This window comes from Hyaena hyaena, unplaced genomic scaffold, assembly GCF_003009895.1.
Source record: "Hyaena hyaena isolate Hyena2069 unplaced genomic scaffold, ASM300989v1 scaffold_572, whole genome shotgun sequence".
Taxonomy (NCBI): domain Eukaryota; kingdom Metazoa; phylum Chordata; class Mammalia; order Carnivora; family Hyaenidae; genus Hyaena; species Hyaena hyaena.
In genome coordinates, this window is record NW_024081210.1 from 285,295 (window position 1) to 311,056 (window position 25,762).

The window sequence follows — 25,762 nt, forward strand, 5'->3', positions numbered from 1 at the left end:
AGCTCAGGTCATGATCTTGTGGTTCATGGGTTCAAACCCCACATCCGGCTCTGTGCTGACAGCTCAGAACCTGGAGCCTGCTTCAGATTCTGTGTCTCCCTTTCTCTCTGCCCATCCCCTGTTCATGCTCTGTCTCTCAAAATTAAATAAATGTTAAAAAAATATTAAGGGGTGCCTGGGTGGCTCAGTGACTCTTGATTTCAGCTCAGGACATGCTCTGGTGGTTCATGAGTTTGAGTCCCGCAACAGGCTCTGCGATGACAGTGTGGAGCCTGCTTGGATTCTGTCTCCCTCTCTGTCTGCCCCACCCTGCCTCTCTCTCTCTTTCTCTCTCTTACTCAAAATAAATAAATAAAGTTAAAAGTTTTTTTTTTTTTTATTTAAAAAAAAAAGACTCAAGGATAAGAATCTTGAGGCACCTGGGTGGTTCAGTCAGTTAAGTGTCTGGCTCTTGGTTTCAGTTCAGGTCATTATCTCAGGGTTCACAGGATCAAGCCCCATGTTGGGCTCTGTGCTGACAGCAAGAAGCCTGCTTGGGATCCTCTCTCCCTCTCTGCCCCTCTCCCACACTGTGTTCTTCCTCTCTCTCAAAATAAAGAAACTTAAACAAATATTCAAGGATAAGAATCTAGATCCATATGTATTTCACCAACAGAGAACCAACCACTCCTTCTTGGTTACTCTGGAAGCTGAACCAAATGAATGGGAAAAACCTGAAACCTTAACTTCTACTGCTACTTATATATAGTATTTTCTCTATTAACAAGTATTCTTTTTTATCAAAAGTAACCAATTTCTTAAATAACAGGGTTTGGAATTTTTCCTCCAATAAACCCACAAAATGAAAACTCAGAACAGAACCCAATTGAATCTCTTCATAGTTACCAGGAGGTAAGAAAGGGAGCTTATGGATGGAGAACCTCCCACCCTGAGCCCTTTAATAAAGGTATTACACACACACACACACACACACACACACACACACACACACACAGGCAGTGCTTTAAAGGCATTTTGCAAGCAGAATGACAGCTTCTGATCCTCTCATTCAGAAATAGCCGGATCACCATTCTGTTCATTCCAATGAGTGGCAACAGTGAGGGAGCCCTCACACAGAATCTGGGTATCTGGATAATGTAGGAATAGAAGTTTTCCACCTAATGATGATCAACTGCACTGTGGGTTATGGAGGTTCAATAGGTATGTTCTTTAAAAATCTTACTTAAATCACCCTTCTATAAATTGAACCTCATTCTAAATGTACCAAAGGGCTGCTTAAGGAAATGTCATGTTCAAATTGTTCACAAAGAAAATAATCTCACTCTTGTAACTTTGTGGAAGTTTCCTACATTGGGCATTCTTGAACGATAGGGCACCTAGGGCCTCTACAGCAGCTTTTCTACAGTAGGGCATCCATACCACAATGACAACAATAATGTTAAAATGCTTTACATCACTCTTTATTTCAAAAGTGTTTTACTAACAGACTAATCTTCACAACATTTAAGGGAGGTAGATAAGTATTACACCACTTTCACAGATGGAGAAACAGAGGCAAAGATTAGTAAATTGTGTTGAAGAGCATAATATATGGCACAATTAGGAAGAGAATTTGTTGCAGTCACAGATCACTGGTGATCTTGCCCCATGACTCCTGAGTCCCACCAACACAAAGGTAGCAGATGAAGCATGGAAGCAGGCTGGCCTTAGTTTGGTTAGTCTAAGGCCAAGCTTCACCTTGCGGACACCAGGTGTTGAATGTGCTGCCCTTTGGCCAGTATTTCCCTCACACACATTCTCACATGACTCCGCCTCTAAAACAGGGGAGAGTAGGAGCTGTGGTGGGTACAGGCAGAGGGGCTAATGGAATAGGGCTGGGAAGGTGGGGAAAACACAAACTGGTATCAAAGCAACGGCGAGGAAACAGGAGGACCCGCTGGAGGCAGCCCAACGAAGAAGAAAGCCACAGTAGAAAAGAAGTGTCACTCCATCTGAAAAGCTCAGACATCCAGAAATGCTATTAAAAGGGTAATTCTTTGCAATGACATTACAGAGCCGTTCCTCGTGGCTTTGCCAAATATAATTATCGGGTCCTTCTGACATTCCCAGGAGGCAGAGCCATTCCTCTCCCCTGGTCCAGACCAAGTGCTGATGTAATTGACCTGACACTGCAGAGGCTGTTGACAACTCAAATGCACTCTCCCACCATGCTGCCTCTTCCTCTAGTCTCTTTCTTCCAACAACAAACGTCAATGCATTTCAAGATTCTCTCTACAAAAGTCCTAAAACATTCCCTAAAACTTTGATGAATAGGATAGAATTCCATGTTTGACTTTTGTAAAGGGGCTGTAATAGGCATACATGGACAGCAACAGCCCATCTCGGTCAATGCTCCTTTATACAACATGGGACACTAAAGAAAGACCCTTTTCTGATCTTTCTAGTGCAAAGCCATTATAGGTGATGGTGACATGCACCACCAGCTGCATTGGAGGTGCTGGTGGCCGAGGCAGCACCAAATGAGAGGGCTGACGAAGACCCCGGGCTCAAGTGTCATCCGAGGGACAGGAGGAAGAGGCAGAAGTCTGAGCAAAGAGGGGCCAGCTATGGCAGAGATGGGTGGGGGTGCTCCCTTCCCTCCCATGTTTGAGGCTGCGTGGCCGACAACAGTATTAGTTCATCTCTCTTCCCCTCCTGGGTTGGGTCAGAGCCAGAAATGCATCCTTTCTTCCTTTATTTCAATTGGCAGCATGGTTCTTTCAGGCATGTAGCTTTAACACTTCACCCCTCCTCTCCAACAAGAGCAATCAACTGCCAAGCCTGACTGATTCACCTCTGCCGTGCCCTTCACATTGGTCTCCCTCAGTCTGACGACAGCCTCTTCTAACTCCTCCTATCATCTCGTCCTGACCAGGGCCAGACCCTCCCACCTCATCTCCTGGACTCCAGTCTTCTGTAAACTTGGTTGCACCTTCTCATCTTCCTCCTGGAGCACAGTGTTCATGATGCCACCCAATTTGGAAATTTCACTGGGTTCTCCCTGCCTCCTAATTATGTGTCTCATCATCTTGAATCTTCAACACCTTGCATCTAGCAAAGGTTCTCTTCTATCTGAATCTCTCCCTGTCCAAATGCCAACTCTAAAGACTTAGCTCAGATGCCACCTCTTCCAGGAGGTCTTCCTTCCCGGAAGAGGTGGCATTTGCTCTGAGCTACAAATGCACTTAAAGACATGCACTGATGGAATACATGGCAGCCGTCAGTCTTACCTCCCCTGTTGGGTGTGTCCATGATTGGGCGGGGTGGGGGAGGATGGTGAACTGTCTTAAAATTTGTCTATTCCCTACAGCATCTACCAAGAAATGGTTATTATATTTCCACCTCAGGTAAGGAACTGGTCAATAGTGAAATGAACATATACCTGCCCATGAATGGAGACACCAAGTACACTGTAGGTGTGATCCAACTCTCAGGATAAAACAAATCATGATATGACTTTGAGGGATGGGATGGGAGCAGGCAGCTGGGACTATCCATTTTGGAGTTGAGAGACCTGGGACTGAGCTCCTGCTTTGCTGTTTACTAGCCACTGGTCTGGTACCAGATGGTTCTTCTCTGCGCATCACGTCCTGACCTCTGCACAACCTCACAGGATTAAGGATCGAATGAGACATAACTGTGAGCTCTACACCACTAGTTCTCAATCCCAGTGATGCATCATAATCTCCAATAAACCTTCTGAAAAATGTAGAGGACAAGGCCCAACCCCAGTCAACTGAATCAGAATCCTCTGGGAGTGGGACCAGGTGGGGCTAATTATTTATAAAATATTATTTTTATGCATAGCCAAGGCTGAAAACTACTGTTATAAATGCATAAATACCATCAACAGTAGAGCATGGTGCTTTAGGCTTCGGTTAATTATCCTTTATTTGGTTAGGAATTTGTTCTCTGTTTTTATAGTTTTGTTATATGTGTGGGCATGTTTCGTGTTGTTCTGCATTGCTGTTTGTGTGCTTAAGCGGTAAATTCTGAGAGGATAATGTCCAGCACACTGCTATACACAAAGCGTACCTAACCCAATTTGGGAGGGTCTGGGGAGGATGACAAGTAAAAACTTCACAAAATCCTCTCAAAAACCTGGCTACATGGAGGTATGGGGACCAGACAAGCAGCACTGGCAAAACCTGGGAGCTTGTAAGAAATACAAAATCTCAGGCCCCAGAAGCTGCATATTAACAAGGTTCCCAGATGGATCAGTAGGTGAAGCAAAGGGAAACTTTACTCTGTTCACATCTGTGTTGAAGGCCCACTGTTCCCTGCCCTAATCCTGAGTGGGTAGGAGGGCGTGGAGAGTCAACTTCTGTCTTCCATAAACCATTTAAGCCTGGGACTTTATCTAGATGCAAAGGGTCCATTTGGTAAAAATGAAATTAAGAATACAAATCCTTAAAAAAGGATCTTTTCTTTCAAATCTAGTCTTTATAGCTTTCCTTCAAATAACCAACTCCTCTAAGATATTTAAAATATGATCAGAGTATAAATTGATATCCATCTACGTTTTATGTAATGCATAAAATAACAAGTATATGTTTATCTTACTCAACTTAGAGTCCCCAGGACCCATATTCCAAACTTAGGAAGGCGGGAAGCTTAGCCAAGGCAGTAATCAATTCTTCCCTATTGACCCATACCCTCTGGACAATTACAATGTTAGCAGTACCCATCCAAAACTATTCAGACCACACCTCAGTCAAGGAGTTGTAGGAGATTCTGAACATTACCTAAACCAACGCCCTTGCTATATGGAAAGACTACAGGCACTGATTAAAAGGAGTTACCCCAGGTCACATAGCACTTTGAGGCAGAGCCAAGATCAGAATTCAGGCCTTGACCGCTTGCCCTACACCCCCCTACATAGCCTCTGCCACACATACTTTTCTTTCCCCACCATGTGGCCTTGAAATATCGTGCTCAGAAATTGCTGACCTGCCTTGGCACGTGTCACTTTTCTTGTTCCAGCTACTGCTGTGCCCAACATCCCGGAACTGTTTTTAACACCAGCCTTCAGGAGAAGCTATCTCACAACTCAAAGTATCCACTTGCCAATCCATATTTCCAAATATGTTGGTAACGGGTTCTTAAAAAGCCCAACGCTAATTGTGTGATGGAAACTCCACAGCATTACTAATAGTAGTCAGCACCATGAGCATGGTGAGGGGAGGGCCTTTCCCTAGGTGGCCGGTGATTAAAAACAGGGCACCCATTATCTCAGTAGCACAAAGTTGGGGGGACACTACGGAGGGAAAGCAAAAATGAGCCCAGTGGGGTTGGCAGCACCTTTAAAAAACATACACAGTGTGACTATAAAATTGCAAGTCTTATCTTTTAATAAAACAAACACGACAGGTTATAGAAATCTAAATGATCATTTGTCCCTCAAAGCAGTTACATCCTTCGTTCCAACAAAGCTACCGCTGTTGGAGCCATTATTTGGAATCCCTCTTTGGGGAAGGGCTTCAAAGGCAGTTCATGAGCCACAGGAGAAAATATCCTTCCAAATGTTGGGCTGTTCAAAATCAGAAAAGCCACTCAAAGAATGACACTGGGGGCGGGGGGGGGGGTCGGGAAGGAAAAAAGGCTCTCGTGGAGGTTCCCTAAAGACCTCCAGGGAGTTCTGAACAACAGCTTCAGCACTGGAGAAACACGTGGCCTCCCAGGACTTTTCAGCCACTTTCAACAGGCACGCATTCGCTTGGATAGAAAAGTTCTGCTGTCTATTAAAAAAAAAAAAAATCAGCCACACTCCTTTATAGTCACACTTGCATCTGATTAAAAAAATACAACAACAACACTCGCACATGGTTCTTGTATGAATTCTAATTAAGAGACATTACATTCAGAATTATAGCACTCAGTGATAACTTTCGGGAGACTGGATCAGCTTCTTTGCCACTGAAGGGGTACGTGGGGTGCAGCAGTTTACCTGAATGTATTCTTAAATACGTGACTACTACCGCTGTAAGTTTCCTAGTTGTAGCTCTGTTACAAGTTACTGACCGCAAGTTCATGTTCCAGGCTTTCTTTGCCGACACAGATCGATTACAAGGAAGCCGCCCCCACAGTCAGGGTGAATTGGGAAAGGGCCGGTTAAATGAGGAGACAGGCCACTCCTTGGTGAAAGTTTGTAGCTTCCTTTCCCAATACATCTTCTTTTTATTGAGAACTTCCATTTTTATCCTGTGTTCCTCCTCTGCCATCTCACACTCCCGCTCTATCTGCTGGATTTTGGCCACATGCACCTCATTCATCTGTATCAGCTGCAGCTGTAAGATGGACATTTGTTGATGGTGTTCTTCCTCATGCATCTTTTTTAAAGCACCTTCCTGAGAGGTTTTGCTCCTGTAGTGTTTATTGGCTGATATTCTGACAGCTGAACACGAGGGTTCAGGTTGAGAGGTCCCCTCACACACTGGAAAATGTATGAACTCTTTCTCATCATCGCACAGTTCTCTATTTGAAACAGCAAATGATTCTGAAAAACAGTAGCAGAAAACATACGTTCAAAGATTTTACAGGCAGAGAGTGTATCGATCCTATTCCAAAAGACAGGTCCCCCATCACAGGATGTAGCAGAAACAGTGTCTGCTTTGGTCTGTTTTGTCTATGGTACTCTTGCCACACCTGATTTTTCAAAACCCACAAGTCAAAACCAATGTTCCCTTCAGAAGCAATGATAAAGGGGTTCGTCATGTCATTTCTAGAACTGAGAACTACAGTGGTCCAAGACTGTGCTTATCAACTGGAGACCTCGATATGTTGACCTAAGTTCTAAACTGAAGTGTGCACAACTCTGAATAAGCAGAACACCATGGTACGAGGGCAAGAGTGGGTTTTCAGATTAAGTTCTCGGTCAGTCTGACCCCCATCTCAGTTTCTCATCCAGCCGTGAACACTTTCCCTAGTGTTTGACAATCCTTCCTGAAATGTCCTTTCTCTATTAGCTTCCACACCATCGAGCTCTCCCCAGTTTTCTACACCTCCTCTCTGACTGCTCCTCAAGCTTCCTTTCAGGACTCAGATCTTGCTGCACCCACATCTCACTTCTTAATATTCCCCTGAGGCTCCCATTTTTTGGCTCCGTTTTCACTGCAGCCTAAGTAACCCTCATGATCTGGTTCTGACCTTCCTTTCTCTCTCCTTACTCTCCAAAATACCCTGGACACCCTTCAATCATACCAAAAACTTCACATTCTTTAAAGGCTATGTTCTTTTTCATAATTCTATCTCTGTTCCTTCAGCCTAAAGTTGGGCTAACTATTCATCCCTCTTCCTTCCCCATCCCGGACCCCACACTCACTCAAACATATGCTCTTACTCCCGACTCTCCTTTTCAACCTCCCCCCAAACCCTACTTTGTTCAGGATCCATGAAACCCCAGATCGCTCCTTACTCTATGAGTACTCTTCTATAATAGCACTTCTAGTATTACTTTGGGACCATGCCTTATTCATTTCTTTTATCCTTGGGCACCAATTATTTTGCTTGGTACATAGAGGATGCCTTGTAAATATTTATTGACTGAAGCTTTGAACACAGGGGAGACGAGCTTATGGATACAAAAGGATGCCATTTTTGCTGATGCTACATTCGTACTCATATTTTTATAGGACAAAGACATCTTATCAATTAAGGAGTTTCAATATGGAAGACACTAACCCCACTAACCCATGGAGTCTTCCAGCTGTGACTCCAAGGCTTTCTTGGAAAGCTTTATGTTTCCAATAATGAGAATTGTCTCCTTAGAGAAAAATAATATCAATTTATTAACAGAGTTGATTACATTATTACGTCCACTCCATTATTCCAGAAGGTGGGATGCCGGGAATGTTAATGGCTACTGGGGGAGACCTAACTCGTAATACTCTGTTAATAAAAGGAAAATGGCTACTGTTTAGATTATTTCACTCTAAGGGGTTAGGTAACAACCATAACTGATCCCTAATTCAGATTAAAGAAAAGGTAGAAGTCTCACTTTTGAAAGAGAAGGTTAAAAGTACTTGTGTCATCCAGAGATAATGAAAATATCTTCCTAGGAATCTTTCCCAACTCTGAGAGCTACGGCCTTAATTAGATGTCCTTCCTTCATGCTCCTGCTGCCTCCTGAGCCCACCTCTGGCAGAGCGCTTGTTAAAGCTGGTGGCTTAACTACCTCTCCATCTGGTTTCTGAATACTCTGAAGACAGGAAGTGTCTGTTATTCTTCCTTGTGGAGAACCCATTCCAGGGCCTGGACGCTGCTGGCCAGGTCAGAAACGTGTGGGAATGAACTGGTTGCAGTGGGTCACATCCCGCCCGACACAGCACAACTGTGTAGACAGGAAAGGGTTCTGAGTGGAGAGGCAAGGTACAGGACAAGAAAATAGGAAAGGCTTCACCCTGGGAATAAGAGCCCTCAAGTGTGAACCACAGCAAAGAGGATTACCTCATCTGCTTCCCATCGAGCTTTCGATCTGCAAGTGTCTTCTTTGAGGACTGGACACATAGACATATTTTGGCACTTTTGGCCTCTTTTTTTCTTTGATCATATTCCAGAGGATAGTTCTGTATGCTCCTCTAAGTCTCTAAAGTTCATGCCCTTACAATGCTGCTCATGTCTCCACATTTCTAAATGTTCATTTTTGTATAAACTATTCCAGGCGTTAGGGGCCTGATGATGACGATGGTGAGGGCAGCTACCATTTTCTGAGTAGCTAACCAGTTTCTAGGCTAGTGCTTTGCAGCACTACCTCATTTAGTCCTTTTTTTTTTTTTTTAATGTTTTTTATTTATTTCTGAGAGAGAGAGAGAGGCAGCATGAGCAGGGGAGGGTCAGAGAGAGAGGAAGACACAGAATCGGAAATAGGCTCCAGGCTCTGAGCTGGCTGTCAGCACAGAGCCCGACAAAGGGCTCAAACCCACGAACTGTAAGATCATGACCTGAGCCAAAGTCAGACACTTAACCGACTGAGCCACCCAGGCACCCCTACCTCATTTAATCCTTAAGCAACCTTCTGAGGGAGGGGTTACTAGAGAAAACCAAATACCATATCCGAAGTCATTTGGCTATCTGAAAGGACCAGGACTCTAATCCAGGTCTGCACGACTCCAGAATCTAAGTTCAGCCACTAACACACCCAGCCCCTCCTTGCTTCCTTGCTCAACTGACCACTGATGCATCTTAAAATGCTGCCTCCAAGTTGTTTCCACTACAAAATCCCTATTATTAAGAATATGGGTGCATATTCCAAATTTTGATCTCCAAATTTGTCTCCATAGAGCTGGAAACATGAGGTCAAATATGGTCATGTCTGGGAGCAAAGAAATAAATGACTCTACTTTAAAACTATTCTTTTTTAGTTTAAATGTGTACTAACATAAATATTAAAGAAAAAAATCCAGGCCTCTTAAGAAAACTCTGGCAGAAGCTGGGGCTTAAAACTAGAGGAGCCTGATGGAGTAGTTAATTAACTTTCACACAAATGTTAGCTCCAATGAATGGAAGCTAGTGTTCAGATGGGGAGAATCGTCTCCTAATTATTAGGAAAAAGACTATCTTGGGAACGGCAACCTGCTGAAAACACACACCACGTAATCTGTCTCCCAGGCAAAACAAAGCCACCCAACAAAGAAAACAACTCAATCTTGTGCAAAATGGACAGGAAGGCCTAAGGGCTTTCCTGGGAGCAGAGGACATGCAAGGAGGTATTCTTCCACTGGGCAATTTGATCAAGTTTAATATCAGCAGGAAAATACCTACTATGGCAATAAATGGATGGAAAGGAAACTGTATACAGGCCAAACTCCAACTCTTCTCCACTGTAGAACAAAGGAAATAGAACTGACTAGGAAAATGGATTAATAAGATGTGGAGAGTGCATACTATAGAATTCATGCATCAACTAAGAGAAACAAATTTATGGGAATAGATCTTAAAAGCATTCTAAATGAAAAAAGGCAAAAAAAAAAAAAAGGAATGTTATCTTAAGCACAATTTTCAATCTGTGTAAATTTAAAATATATGCACACAGGACTCCTTGGGTGGCTCAGTCTATTAAGTATCCGACTTGGGCTCAGGTTATGATCTCGTGTTCGTGAGTTCGAGCCCCACGAAGGGCTCGCTACTGTCAGCAGATCCTCTGTCTCCCTCTCTCTGTCCCTCTCCCACTCACATACTCTCAAAAATAAATACAAACATTAAAAAGAATTTAATAATAAAATAAAATAAATGCACACAAAACACTCAAGAACCTGTGAGAGAACACACAAGCACACTGTTATGATTAGGAGGCATAAGAAAAGAATGTACGATGTGAATGGTGATAAATGACAAGGGAATCAACAGATAAGGAACACAAAATAGGGGCTTTTCACAGACCAAGGATGTTGATGTGACATGACTAGAAATGTAACTAATTCTCTGTCCTGGAGTTCCCACTCTCAAAAGGAGAGGATTGGATTAAAATGTGATAATAATGGAATTAATTTATGTTTAATGTTTATTTCTGAGAGAGAAAGATAATGTGAGCAGGGTGGGGGAGGGGCAGGAAGAGGGAGACTCCGAACCTGAAGCAGGTTCAGGGTTCTGAGCTAGCTGTCAGCACAGAGCCCAATGCGGGGCTTGAACTCACGAACTGTGAGATCATGACCTGAATCGAAGTCTGATGCTTAACTGACTGGGCCACCCAGGCGCCCCGATAATAATGGAATTTATTAATAAATGTTTGCATTATTAATTATAGCTTTGTTTGCATTATTTGTTTATATAGCTTAACAGCAGAGAAATAACAGCATACAAAATTAAGTAGAAATCTCTTAAGACAGTTGAGTACTACTTGAAAGCTTAGTTTTTTTAAATGTATTTGACATTTAGCGGTCCAACCCTCCTGATCACCCCTGTAGCACATTCTGCTGGCTCCCTTACTTTGCTCTACAAACCTGTTCTCCCAAGACAACGGGAGACAGATGTTACAGCCAAATGATCACATATTATAAATCTGTAGGGTAAAAACTGTCTGAATATACTGAAGGGAAAAATACTGTTGTTGCTATTGTTGTTTTGTATAAGAAAATACATTCCTTAGTGTTAAATCTTAAGACTAGTGGGTTCAAATACAGATACACATTTCAAGAAAGTTGTGGACAAAGCTAAGAATATCCAGGGAATGGCGATCAGGAATGACGCGGCTGCAAGCTCCTCGCACGAGAGATGGCTGGAGGGAGGCCTCTAGTGGAAACCTGCCAGGCTCCATCCTGTTCAACGAATTCCCACAAATCTGATCACCTAACTCTGAACAGGCACGGTGTAAGGTGTTAGAATAGCGCCGTCCGATGGAAATATAGTACTAGCTACATGTGTAATTTAAAGTTTTCTTGTAGCTACCTTAAAAAGAGGAGATAATATTAAACTTAATGACATATTTTTATCAATATATTTTAAGTATTATCATTTTAACATGTGATCAAAATATAAATTATTAGTAAGATATTTTACATTCTCTTCTTGGTATTAAGTCTTCTCGAGGGGTGCCTGGGTGCTCAGTCAGTTGAGTGTCCGACTCTTGATTTCAGCTCAGGTCAGGGTCCCAAGGTTGTGGGATCGAGCCCTGTGTCAGGCTCTGTGCCAAGCACGGAGCCTGCTTAAGATTCTCTCCTCCCCTCCCTCTCTCTCTCTCTCTCTCTCCCTCTGCCCCTCTCCCCAACTCATGCTCTGTCTCTCTAAAAATTAAAAAAAATAAAATTTTAAAACTGCATTTTTATTTAAAATCTTTTCGAGACAGTGTGAATACTTAGAGCATATCTCAATTCAGTCTACCAACATTTCAAGTGCTAATAGCCTCCTGTGGCTTGTGGCTGCTGTATTGGACAGCCCAGGGTTAGAGATACTAACCGAAGTAACACACACACACAGAGTCCATGTGTCAAATGAAATACACACAACATAATGAAAGCCATACCCTTCAGCAAGTTTTCAACTAATTCCCCCACCAATACCCTGAAGGGATGACTGACAACTACAGCTTCCTTCTTCTTTCTTGAAAGTAATTTGAAATACAAAATGAGTGAGGTAACCTCAAGGCTATTTTAATGTATAAAGAGAGTTCCAGCACCTTAACTACTAGTGTTAACAGATTACTTTGGACACACTCCCCAACTGACAAGTCACCATGGTTCTCCACGGTGTGACGCAGAAACAGGAAGAGTCGACACAGGCTATACTTTAATAATCACTAGCAAAGAGAGAAGTCTCCCGTGTCATAGAAGTACACACACTCAATTTTTAAATAAATCCCTTTTACAAGTGAGTCTCTAGAAATGTCACTATAGAAGGACACTGAGAATCCACATTCATTCCCTTCTTGCTGGAAATTTAGAAATTAGGTATAAGAGTAAATGAATTACATCGTTTCCTCTGAAAATAAAAAGGGTTTTTTGAAGTGAACTTTCTAGATCCTAGTCCAGAATTTGAAAATGTAGAAATAAGACTGTCCCCTTAGAAGAACCCTATGAAATCAATACACAGCAACCCAGATCAAAGATCTGCAAAATTAGCTAAAAGTGGTCTACACCAGCACCTTCCTCGGCAACATCTCCCAGGGAACTAAGCTATCTGACAAGCAGCCCTGCTGATTCACCTGCACTCAGCACTCAGCACCCACTCCCCTCACCGCCCGCAGAGAATGAATGGCTCTGAGGCCAGCAAGATGCAGAGTAACTGGCTAACACTAGAAACATCTCCAAAGCAAGGACACTGTCAATTAGCCGTGGGGCCCATCCACCACAGAAGTAACGTTGGGGGGAGGTGAGAGAGAGAATCGGCTGTGTCCATATAAACGCTGTCTGCGGGAAGATACCCTGGCATGGGAACTCAAGAATCAAAACTCACACAGAGTTTCTACACTGGAACACAATACATGAGGTCCGTGACACTATGGTCGTCTAACTGGTTCCCAGGACCTAATCTTGGTAAATGATCAGCAAACTAACTTTTGATCATAATGCAGCTCCCCAGGATGGTCTGCCTACAGGGGGAAAAAACCCTGCTAATCAAAAACATGCATTCAATTCACTTGGTTATTATCTTTTTTACTTTACATGGATAACGTTCTTGGTTTCAGATAGCTTCTTGTGACTTTTAATTAACCACTCCCTCAGAGCTCAATCTGCTGTGGGGGCACCAATAAGTGAATTTCTCATCCTGCAAGCCAAGATCACAGCATTCCTAGATAAGTGCTTGCTGGGTCCTCAGAGCAGCCCTGTGGCCTCCCCAGGAATATTCCTCTGCTTCAAGATGGGTCTTCTGCAAACTGCAATCAATTGGCCATTCCAATATTAGGAGGCAAGGCTTGTTGGCAATTTACATATGCATCCCCCCTCTCCGTGCCCAGAGACACTTCAACAGCCTTTCCAAGCTATGACCCACTGTCGTTACATCCTTGACTCCATGGCAGTCTTTTCCTTCCCGAAGAATTATGTAGAACCTATTTTTCTTTTTTCAATGAAAGTATATTAAAACTAAGATGGGGGAAAAAAGCTAAAATGAATTTTTAGCAGAATTTCTCAAGTTTGCTGGAGTACCACAAACCAAAGCTGTGCATCACAATATCATAATGGGTAGGAAGGCTGGTTTAACATTAACCCTGGTGAATGCTAAATACGTATTTGCTATACAGTCTTCTCCACTTAATTCTTAAGTTTGAAATGGTTCACTTATTTTAATGTGGCCTCTGAGTGACTTAATGCCATGCACATAATAGGCCCTAAAAAAATCATATTCCTAAAAAATAAGATTGAATGAATACAGATTCTTAAAGAAATTCCTTTTAATTTCTGAAGGACATAGGCTGAGATAAGCAACAGAGATCCTTCACTAATAACTATATTACTAGGGCCCCTTATTTTTCCTTATTCTCCAGAATAAGATGAGAGATCTCAAAGAGAGTGAGAACAAGGATATCAACAAGTCCTTAAAAAAAAATTTTTTTTTAACATTTATTCATTTTTGAGACACAGAGAGACACAGCACAAGTAGGGGAGGGACAGAGAGAGGGAGACAGAATCTGAAGCAGGTTCTAGGCTCTGAGCTGTCAGCACAGAGCCCAATGATGTGGGGCTCAAACCCAGGAGCCCTGAGATCATGACCTGAGCTGGAGTCAGACGCTTAACCGACTGAGCCACCCAGGCGCCCCTCAACAAGTCCTTTTGTTTTTATGTGCTATAGGACTCAAATGTTCTATATAATCTGGAGGTTTTCACTCGGGAAAATCAAGTTTGATATGAAAGCTTCTCTTCACTAAACTCCCTCAAAATCAAAGATTTTAAAATCACAGGGCCCAGCAGGGACCCGGGGAGAACCCGTACCTTGGGCTGCGCTGTCGGGGTGGTACTCGGGCTCCTCTCCCGGGGGGCTCTGCAGGAAGTAGAGCTGCTCTGGCAGCATGCTGGCGATCTTCTCCTTCCCGAGCACGTGGCTGCTCAGAAGAGGGCTGACGCTCCGTTTCACCTTCTCTCTCCTCTCATGGGCCATAATCTTTTTGGTCCGAGCCTTGATGTTCTCCCAGCACTTCTTCAGCTGCTTGAAATCCCGCAGTGACACGCTTGGCTGAGAGTTGTATTCGTGGGCGAGTGCCTGCCAGGTACGCTGCTTGAGGGCAATAGTTCGCGCATCGCTTTTCTTACATTCCAGCACATATTTGTACTTTTCTACCAAAGCAAGCAGGATGCTCTTTTCCAATTCCGAAAAGTATTTGGCAGGTTTAATAATTTCGTTGTTTTGCATTTTCCACTATATTTCTCCTGGCTGCTAGCTATCCTGTAAAAGGAAGTTCAAAACAATAATTACTTAACCCCAGCAATAAAAATGTCAGCAAATCACTTAAACTTAATCCCTGACTTGATTCCCTTGCCTGAAATACAGTACTTTCTTTACCATTAATATTGAATTATGATATTCTCAGGAAAACATTCAGAAGTTCACGAGGAGTAGGGTTTTACTTCAGAGATTTTCAAGTAGGTCCTTTATTGTAGTTCTTGGCCAGTCTGTGAATATCTTGTATGTAACAGCAGAAAAAAAAAAAAGAGAGAGAAACCTTGAACATCTATGTGGAACTCCTAATTTGTTAATTCATTTCTGCTCAATATTAGGGAATTGATCATTCCCCAAATTCATGTTAGGCAGCTTTTCAACCAACAACTTTCTCAAAGTTTTGTCACAACTGAAAACAAGAAAAGCCACTCTGTAACCAAATAGAATGGATAATAGAAACATCAAGATTTCAGAATCATCAGGAAACCACCTGAAAAAGACCTGACATTTCCATCACTTCCATCTGTGACCTTGGAGAGGGCCATGCTCCCAAGAGATATCTCAGTTTCTCTTCATCTTTAAAATGAGGGCTTGGAGTCTGTGATCCCAAAGGTCTGTGGCCACTTTTAAGTATACAGTCCTATGTAAATAATTCACATAATTTCAGAGGTGAAAGGGCCAATAATCTTTTACTTTTTCTTTTTATTTTCTTTTATTTTTTTTTTAATGTTTTATTTACTTCTGAGAGAGACAGACAGTGTGAGCAGGGGAGGGTCAGAGAGACAGGGAGACATAGAATCAGAAGCAGGCTCCAGGCTCTGAGCTGGCTGTCAGGACAGAGCCTGACGTGGGGCTCGAACCCACAAACCGTGAGATCACGACCCAAGTCGAAGTCAGATGCTTAACCGACTGAGCCACCCAGGTGCCCCCCAATACTCTTCTTTAAAAAAATTTTTTTTAATGTTTAGTTATTTTTGAGAGAAAGAGAGAGCGGGGGAGGGGGGGCGGACAGAGGATCCAAAGCGTGCTGTGCTGACAGAAGAGAGCCTGATGTGGGGTTCAAACTCACGAACCATGAGATCATGACCTGAACTGAAGCCAGACACTTAACCAACTAAGCCACCCACCGAGGCGCCCCTACCACTCTTTTCAAGTGAGGGAACTAAGGGCCAGTAAGCTGAAGCAGACTGCCCAAGATCACAAAGATGGCACCTCAGGAGGTCAAGAACCTGGAACGTCCTAATAATCTGTTATTTTTTTTAAATATACCAAATATCCATTTTATTATACATATTCCTTTGTTCCATATTATAATTAGTTACAACTGTATATTATTTAATTTTTGAAATATACATTTTCTCCATTATCTTTTAAGAATAAGCCTACCTTTTTATGTTTAGTTTAAAAATACATATTTAACATACATAAGTTTGATTTGATGGCCATATACATAATGAAATGATTATAAGTTAATTAACATATTGTCTCCTTGCATGGTTACCTTTTGAAAGATTTTATGTATGTATATATGTATTTATTTTTAAATATTTAAGGGAGAAAAGAGAGCAAGTGAGTGGGGGAGAGGGGCAGAGACAAAATCACAACCAGTCTCTGTGCTGTCAAAGCTAAGCAAGAAGAAATGTATCTTTGGGTATGTATAGCTGCATCCCTAATTTCCCAGGCCTGTATTTTAATCATGTCTGGGGCGCCTGGGTGGCTCAGTCGGTTAAGCATCCAACTTTGACTCAGGTCATCTCACAGTTCATGAGCTCAAGCCCCATGTCAGAGTCTGCACTGATAGCTCAGAGCCTGCATTCTGCTTCAGATTCTGTCTCCCTCTCTCTCTGTCCCTCCCTTGCTCACACTCTCTCTCTCAAAAAATAAACATTAAAAATTTTTTAAAAATCATGTTGTTCTAATGTCCCTAATAACCAGCCTCCTCCCTCCCTAAATGTCCAAAATTTTTTGCCTGCATTAATATTCCTATCCCCTATTAACCAACATTCCCCAAGCAGAAATTTATTAATACACTGCTACAATATAGCTCTGCTGTATTATTTCTAACTGCCAAGATATCTATGTCCAACTTTATGTAGTTTGAATTATAAAATTAATATGTATACTGAATATTCTTAAACTACACAGCTCCTAGAGCAGACTCTGATCACCCCATCCCGGCTCCTCTTCACCAGATGTCAATATGTCTACCTTCTTTCACACTCCCACTTCCTTAATTTTTATTTTAATGTTTATTTACTTTTGACAGAGAGAGAGAGTGACAGCATGAGCAGGGGAGGGCAGAGTGAGAGAGACAGAGAGAATCTGAAGCAGCGTATGGGCTCCAGCTGTCAGCACAGAGGCACAGAGCCCCATATGGAGCTGCAACCCACGAATGGTGAGATCATGACCTGAGCTGAACCCAGACACTCAACCAACTGAGCCACTGAGGCACCCCCAGATTCCCACTCTTTTTAAGAATCATTGCTCTAAGGATTGAGAAGTCTGGTTCACAAATGAAAAAAAAGAGATTGTTCCCTATTTGTTTCTAATATAGGTAACGCTATCTTTCTTATAAGTATTTATTTATATCTTTTCTAAGAAAACGTTTTTTAAACTGACTTTATTTTGCAAAAAAATAAATAAACTGACTTTATTTCTTCAAGATAAATCCTAAAAGAGGAATGGTTGCCACAAAAGATGAAAACACTTAAAGACTTTTGTTACAATGGGGTACCTAGGTGGCTCAGTCCGTTAAGCATCCACCTCTTGGTTTCCACTCGGGTCACAATCTCATGGTTTGTGAATTTGAGCCCCATGTCAGGCTCTGCACTGGCAGCTGGCAGCATAGTGCCTGCTTGGGATCTTATCTCTCCTCCTCTCTCTGCTCCTTCCCTGCTCATCCTCTCTCTCTCAAAATAAATAAACTTAAAGAAAAAAAAAAAAGACTTTTGTTAGACCACCGGCTGTCCTCCAGCAATGGTGTACCAATTTACATTCCTACTTAAAAGCTCCTGAGCACTTCTGTTTCCCCACTCCATTTACTCTTGCTGTTAACATTTTTTTATTCTATCCCAACTGTGGAGGTGAAAAATGTCACTTCACTGTTTAATGGAATATGAATTTCTGCTCTCAAGCAAATAGGCCATACCTGTGATAGTTGGTGGAACCTGAAATCACATGGAATTAATTTCAAGCAATTAAAGGAGTCCACCTTACAATGTATGCAGTACCATTAGCTGCCACTAGGTGGTGCTGTGTTCATGAGCAGTCTACTGAGTGTGACCTCTTGAGTCTCTAATAACTACAATAACAGTAGCAGATAACCATTGAGTCCTTACTGTGGGTTAGACACTATACTAAGTGCTTCAAATATACTCTATCATTTAATCCTCCCAAAAATAAGCCCCTGAGACCACCATTTGTTACACTACAGTATTTTGTTTTTTTTAAAAAAAAAGACATTATTAAAGTACCAGAAGAAATTATACAACTGCTCTCAAAAGCAAACACTCAGAATTACCAACACCTGGGGACCATTAATAGCCTATTAACTAAACTGTTATTTAATCACTAGCTAAGTAAATCCGGAGTTACCAATTTACTTTGCTTAATTTTGTAGAACAGCAGGCCTCCCTGGGCCATGTGGTTGCATTCTGCAGGGCTGTAAAGGATTCTAGTATGAGATGGTGTACCCTAAAGGTCCCCTATGGACTCCCAACAGCCTCATGAAGTAGGCTGTTTATTCCCACTAACCATTTGCCTTTTCCAGATCAGAAAAGTGAGGCTCAGTAACTTGCCTGTGGCCACACAAAGAGTTAAGTGGCAAAACCAGGATTCTGCTCTCCACCCTGCTTACCTTCCTCTTCAGAACGAGTGACTGCTTGTGTCCCTGCTCGAATTACATGTCAATAAGCAATCTGTTAGCAGGGAAAGGTCCTAGGATAAAGCTGCTAGGAGGAGCTGTTCCTGCTTCTGTCCATCTCCTTTTGGGGGCTCTTCCCCTCCCCTCCCCCATCGCCCCTATGTCTCAGACCTAGAGCCCACAGCCACCCCGCTCTGGTGTACGGTTCTCACTCTAACCAGAGCTCTGAAATAATTTCTGCTGTTGATCTGACAGGAACGTATGTTTGAAAAGTAACTGCAGAGACGATACGGAGGTTTTTGTAAAAAAATTTTATTTAATGTTTATTTTTGAGAGAGACAGAATGCAAGCAGGGGAGGGGCAAAAAGAAAAAAAGAGAGAGATAGAGAGACAGACAGAGACAGAGAGAGAATCTGAAGCAGGTTCCAGGCTCTGAGCTGTCAGCACAGAGCCAGACTGGGGCTTCAACGCAGAGATGATATAGAGCTTTAAAAATGGACCAAGCCCCAGGGGAACATTAATATTCAGCTTGAACACCTGACAGTCCCAAGTAAACAAACACTTCCCAGAGTAAGAAATCTCCAGGCAAAGCTTGTTAATAGAAACTTCAAGGCTAGAAAATACATTCTAGCTTAAAACTACTCTGCAATATCAATAATTATAGATGACAACATAACAAGCCTTCTCTGCTGCATCAACTTTTATTAGAGACAGATGGGCCTTCCCTGCCCTCCAACTCTGCTCAATATAGACCATCTTCTCTGCTGTTCTACTAGGCAACAGTGCTACCTGTCATGGGACGTCTGGGTGGCTCAGTCGGTTCAGTGTCCGACTTCGGCTCAGGTCATGATCTCACAGTTTGTGGGTTCGAACCCCGCGTTGGGCTCTGTGCTGACAGCTAGCTCAGAGCCTGGAGGCTGCTTCAGATTCTGTGTCTCCCTGTCTCTCTCTGTCTCTCCCCTGCACATGATCTGTCTCTCTCTGTCTCTCAAAAACAAATAAATGTTTAAAAAAAAATTTTTTAAGGTAGTCTTCTTAAAAACAAAAACAAAAAAACAGTGCTACCAGTCCTGATACTGGTTGTAGCTGAACTAGCAGCCCAGTGACCCTCACAGAGTCGGCCTTCATTAAACATTTAATGAATGAGGGGCACCTGGGTGGCTCAGTTGGTTGAGCGTCCAACTCTTGATTTGGCTCAGGTCACAATCTCACAGTTCGTGGGTTTGAGCCCCATATTGGGTTCTGCACTGACAACATGGAGCCTGCTTGGGATCTTTCTCTCCCCCTCTCTGCCCCTTCCCCACTCAAGCTTGTGTTCTCTCTCTCAAAATAAATAAATAAACTTAAAAAACATTTAATGGATGAATACATTTTGATAGAGGCATAAAGCTGCCTATCATGCACAGAATGAGTATCATACAGGATAATAGTCAAAAGCTGTATTAAAGTAAAAATGGTAAAAAAAAAAAAAAAATAGCAAAATCCAAATGTAGCAAAAGCTGCCCTTGGGCCAGGCAGAGACTTGTAGGCAGGACTAAATAAAAGAGAATAAATCTAATACCAAAAAAACAAAACAAAACAAAAAAACACCCAAAAACAAACGAAAAAAAAAAAACAGAGGAAACAGCACAATTCTCCAAACACTACCATTGACTAAACCACCTGAAGACTGTAATAAGTACATTTAATATCACTTTAAAACAGAAATCCATCTGTTATGGATTCAATGTTTGTATAGTCCCAAAATTCAAACGGTGAAGCTCTCATCCCCAGGATGACTGTAGAGATTGGGCCTTTAAGGAAGTAATTAAGGTTAAATAAGGTGATAAAGGTGGAGACCTGGTTCAAGGGGATTCAGTGTCCTTAAAGAGACATGAAAGAGCATGCTCTTTCCCTCTGCCTTTGTCTCTCCCTTCCTCCCTGTCCTCTGCTCCCCTCTCCCTTTCTTCCTGTCTTCCCAGGGGCTCACAAAGAGGTCCCAGTGAGCACAGAGAGTGATGGCAGAAGCCTACACGCCTAAAGAAGCTTCACTCACAATGAAACTTACTTTGCTGGCACCTTGATCTTGGACTTCCCAGCCTCCAGAACTATGAGCAACACATTTCTGATGTTTAAGCCACCTAGTGTGTGGTATTTTTATTATGACAGTCCAAGCTTACACACCATCTAATGGTATATTAAGTCCACCAAGGATCAATCTAAGTCCTAAAACTTGAACAAAGACCAGAGAAGCTTGGCCAGATTTTACTTCTATTGCCTTTCATGGAAAAGGGAGTTCTCTGAAGTCAGTACTCAGAATAGAAGCCGTGACTGAGGATCTGTGTAGTGCTGAAACCTGGGACAGATGTCAGAACCTTTTAAACCTTAATGAATTATTGTGAAGTGACATGAACCAAGATACTGAATGCAGAAAACCTGGGCTCCAACCTGACTTTGGCACTCAGCTGTGTGACTCTGGCCAACACAATTAATCTCCAGTGCTTCACCTGTAAAATGAGGCTCAACCCCCTACTCTGCCTCATTCCCTCTGCACAGCTACCCCACAATGGGCGTAAAGAAGAAACACAGACTAAAGCTGCAATAAATTTTAGTTTCTTCCACCCCTCCCACTCATAATAAACTGCTTCCAAAAATAGAATAGTGGTCTATATACAAGATACACTCGAATACTTACTGGCTCTTTTATTGCACAGACTTACAATTCGACAAATGTGTAGTGAATCCCTGCCAAAGGCCCTGCACTGTCCTAGAGTGTGTGGGAGACCCAAGAGCAAGCCGAAGCCCGGAGTCTGGAAAGAGGGCCGGCAGGCCTCACCCGACACCTAACAGACCAGCACACAGACACAGACACCACAGAAGAGGACAAAGCACCTGGGGCAGTCAGGGGAGGGAAGAGGTCGATTCGTATTCCTCGTGAACCAGAGGACATTTGAGCTAGATCCTTAAGAATGTAGAGGATATGAACACAGAGTTGAAGGAGACCATTCAGACAAATAATTGATAAGCGCCTAGACTCTGAGTGGTGACGATGCTGATGGGAAGGGGAAGGTGCACACCAGGGACTGTTTCGAAGCGAGATATTTCCAGGGCGTGCATGCGTGCGTGTGTGTGTGTGTGTGTGTGCACACCCACGCATGAGGGTGGGGGATCAAGAGGAAGCAGAGGCAATAAGGGTACAGGAACCCCCACTCTGTGCAGGCACCAGGAAGAGGGGGTATTCCTTAGGATCGAGGAGGTCATAGTCCAATGAAGACCTAACACAGTACAGCATATTGTGGGACAGGCTGGTGACAGTGATGTGCCCAGGGACGCTACTCCAGGACGGGGGAGATCTAGATTAAGAACCTTAATTCCCATTATTAGAATAGACTGGAATTACAGTTAGCACTGGAGCAAAGGAGGGCCACGACTTGAGAAAGACTGAAAGAATGCATCCAGATGTGTGGGTGAGCAGAGGGAAGTGTGGCACCCATTCCCTGGAGAGGGCAACACGGTTATGTGGGATCGTTTTGCTCTGAAGAGATGACAGGCTGTTTCCTATCCTGGTCTGTAGACTCTGCCTCCTGACTCAGCATCCCCACGACATTGTTCCTGACATGTTAAAACTAAGTCCAATCCTCTCATTTCACAGATGAGGAAACTGGGGCTCAGAGCAAAAGAGGGGGTTCCCTGGGATTCTAGCAACAGAGGAGACTAGAAGTGAAGCTTCCTCGCTTGTTTGCAGCCCCGCCCACATCTGCATCTCCTCTTTGGGACCCTTTCACGGTCAAGATGTCCTTTTGGGAAGCGCCCTCAAGCTTTCTGCGCTATTCTATCTGGGAACTCGAAAACTGCTGGAAGCAGAAAACTGCTCTCAACTTTGACATTAAATCTGTGACAATCAGGACAAGTCCCCTCTCCTCCCTGTCGATTCCTCATCTCTAAATTATAAAGCTGAAGTGGGTATTCTCTGAAGCCCCATCCAGTCCTGGCAGTCCATAGTAGCTCTGCGGCTATGACGGGTTTCCTACAACCTCATTTCCACATTCTCTGCCAAATACGCATCGACAGTACCTTCTGATTATTTATGAAGCGGGCGGTGCTACCGGCCAATGACAGAGAACACTGCAACAACAGAGTAAAGCGATTTCAGCACTTTAGACCAGTTAAGGCCCAGACACAGGTTTAACCTAGATGCTAAGTAGTTCCAGGTGAAATGGGTGCTCGGCCCTCATCACTACAGTAGCCCCAGCATCTCGCACAGCGCCTGGCACACAGAAGGCGCTTGATAAATATTTCTGGGATATATGTTGACACTAACATATATAAATGCTTGCCATCTGCATTTATATCTCGTTGTTCTACTACCCAAAAGTCCTTCTTTTATAGAGGATTTATAACAGAAATTACTTCCTGCCTTCTCCTGGTAAATGCTACTGTACTGTATGCCAAGTTTCTAAGAGCTGCACTATGACTGTGATGGCTTCATGATTTCATTTTGTCCAGAGGCAGGAGTGATCAGACATTACACTGTCTGTGCCCACCTCCTCGTATCCCTGCTCTCACAAGTCCAGACCTGACCACCCAGGATGGCCACTCACCTGCGCCCTCTCCGCCTTCTCCCCTTCCTTCAGAGGGCTTTGTGGTCTTATACCTTGCCATGAACTTGCTTTCTCCAGTGCTACGCCTCATCTTCTCCTTCACCACCCACCCCAGGAGGCCATGTAACTTGGAACTGTTCATTTTTACCATCTGTGTCTGAGTGTGACTATGAGCAGAACCAGCCTTGCGTTTAAGGCGTGAACTTCCACCTCCTGTCTTTCCACCCTCACACTTTTCTCTATAGACCAGATGAAGGTTCATAAAAGTCTCTACCCTTACATTCTCTCCCTCATGGCTTCAACCTAAACCATCTCCTCAACCCCAACCCCAAGCTCCCTGAAATTCCCTGGGGATCATTTCTAAAGTATCCTCTACAGAAAGTGCTTTTATAATACAGTAAGTTCCCACTCCCGCCCACTCTTTGCTCCTCTCCCCCCACTACTTCAAAACAATCAAGGGGGCACCTGGGTGGCTCAGTCAGTTGAGCGTCCGACTTCAGCTCAGGTCATGATCTCACGGTTCGTGGGTTCGAGCCCCACGTCGGACTCTGTGCTGACAGCCAGCTCAGAGCCTGGAGCCTGCTTCTGATTCTGTGTCTCCCTCTCTCTCTGATTCTCTGACCCTCCCCTGCTCACGCTCTCTCTCTCTCTCTCTCAGAAATAAACAAAACATTAAAAAAAAAAACCCCAATCAGAGGCTCTTAGATTTCTGGGCCAGGGGTCCCAAGTATTTACTCCTTTTGCAGCACTCAGAATTACTATGTACTATAATCTATACACAGCCTCAAGAGTCCCCAATATCTGAGGGTGAACTCCTGAGGCTTGGAACTACGTTTTATTTGTATTTTTAGCATACCGTATATTTGTTAAAAAGAAAGTAAGGGCATCAGGGAGATCCTCTCTCCCCAGCCCCATTCTCTCCCCTCAGCACCACACACATCTCCACATGTCCACCGGCTACCTCTGTCTAGCTGTCCATTGTGGGCACCTCAGAAATCTCCAATTCTCTGTGGACAAAAACAAATGAACTATTCCCCTGCTCCTAAACCTCTGATCACTGATGATGTCAGCCACATTAACTTTGCAGAAAACTCGGCGTGCTCTTCCATTACAGGTAACCAATCACTAAGACCTAATATATGTTTTACCTCAATGTTTATGATCTCCTCTCTCATCCTTATTGCCTTCTATTCCTGAGGTCAGGCCCTTGTCTCCCAAAACGATCTCCTGACTTCCAGCCCCTCTTCCACACAGCTGCCAGAGGGCTCCTCCTAAAACACAGTGATCATGCCATGATCCTGCATATAAACCTCTTACATCTCCCTCACTCCTCAGTGAGCAAGTCCAAACTCAGCATATAGCATTCAAGCCTTTTCCAGATCTGGCCTCAATTAGAGTGCCCCCTCAACCCCACCCCAGCCCACTCTTTCCATATATTTTTCAATCCAGCAGACCAAACTCACCTTCATGCCCTTGAACCTGCTATATTCTCATGACTCTGAACATGGGGTTTCCTCTGGCTGGAATCCTTTACTCCAAGGTCCACCAAGGGTTCATTTTCTTTTCTTTTTTAAAGATTTTATTTTTAAGTAATCTTAACACCCAACATGGAGCTCAAACCCACAACCCTGAGATTAAGAGTCACATGCTCTACCAACTGAGCCAGCAGGTGCCCCAACAAGGGGTCATTTTCATCCCTCAAGGTCCAACTCTCAATGACATTTCTTATGACATCTTCCTCAACTAATGCCCAGGATGTTATGTTTATTTACAACAGTTTCCTTCTAAAATGAGCTTGAGGTGGCTTACAAACCATGCACACACTGCAAGTGTGTGTGTGTGTGTGTGTGTGTGTGTGTGTGTGTGTGTTTATTTTAAGAGAAGGAGAATCAGGGCAAAGATAAGGCAATGGTTAACAAGAGAAGCTACGAGGTGGTGTAGCATTCAAAGCCTCTATCATAATGTCTCATACTCCCCTCGTTAGAGGTAATTTGGCCCTGAATTTTCTGTCCAGAATGAATTAGTTACTCCTCTGTGAGCTCACTGCCAGTTGAATATGACTGTACTGTAGCACTTCCCATATTTTTTGTAATCTGCTCTTTGTGTCCATATCCCTCCCTGGGCTGAGAAATTCATAAGGGAATACATAATTTCTGACTCATCTCTGTATCCCCAGCAGGAAGCATATGACTCAGCAGACAACTGGTACTCAGCAGACTTTTGTTGAATGAATGTCACCATGGACAGGGAAGAGGGGTACTAGTGCTGGGTGAGCTCCTTACCAGGCATTTGAAAAAACATTGTTTTATCCTCATAAAAAAAATTACGTGGCTGAGAAATGGCAGAGCCAGGATTTGAACCCCAAACTATCTCTCCAAAGCAACTGCTCTTTTCACTATGCACACTGCTCTCTACCTTCACCATTACTATCTACCCAAACACCCACTCCTTCAAGGCCTGGTTTTAAAAGACCCTT

At 43.2% G+C, this 25,762-nt stretch overlaps 1 protein-coding gene across 2 annotated transcripts in view; it reads right to left on the reverse strand.

Moving 5' to 3' along the window:
• Positions 1 to 25,762, reverse strand: part of LOC120248277 (tomoregulin-1) — a 124,112-nt gene that overhangs the window by 96,553 nt on the left and 1,797 nt on the right. The window contains exons 2-3 of one of the 2 annotated variants that reach the window (XM_039256564.1): positions 14,400 to 14,850; positions 5,220 to 6,535 (exon numbers count right to left, since the gene is read on the reverse strand). In XM_039256564.1, coding sequence (XP_039112495.1) covers positions 6,126 to 6,535; positions 14,400 to 14,817 — 828 coding nt within the window. In that variant the 5' untranslated portion in view covers positions 14,818 to 14,850 and the 3' untranslated portion in view covers positions 5,220 to 6,125. Of the gene's footprint in view, positions 1 to 5,219; positions 6,536 to 14,399; positions 14,851 to 25,762 lie in introns of those variants that run through there. The other variant, XM_039256565.1, reaches the window with a different exon arrangement.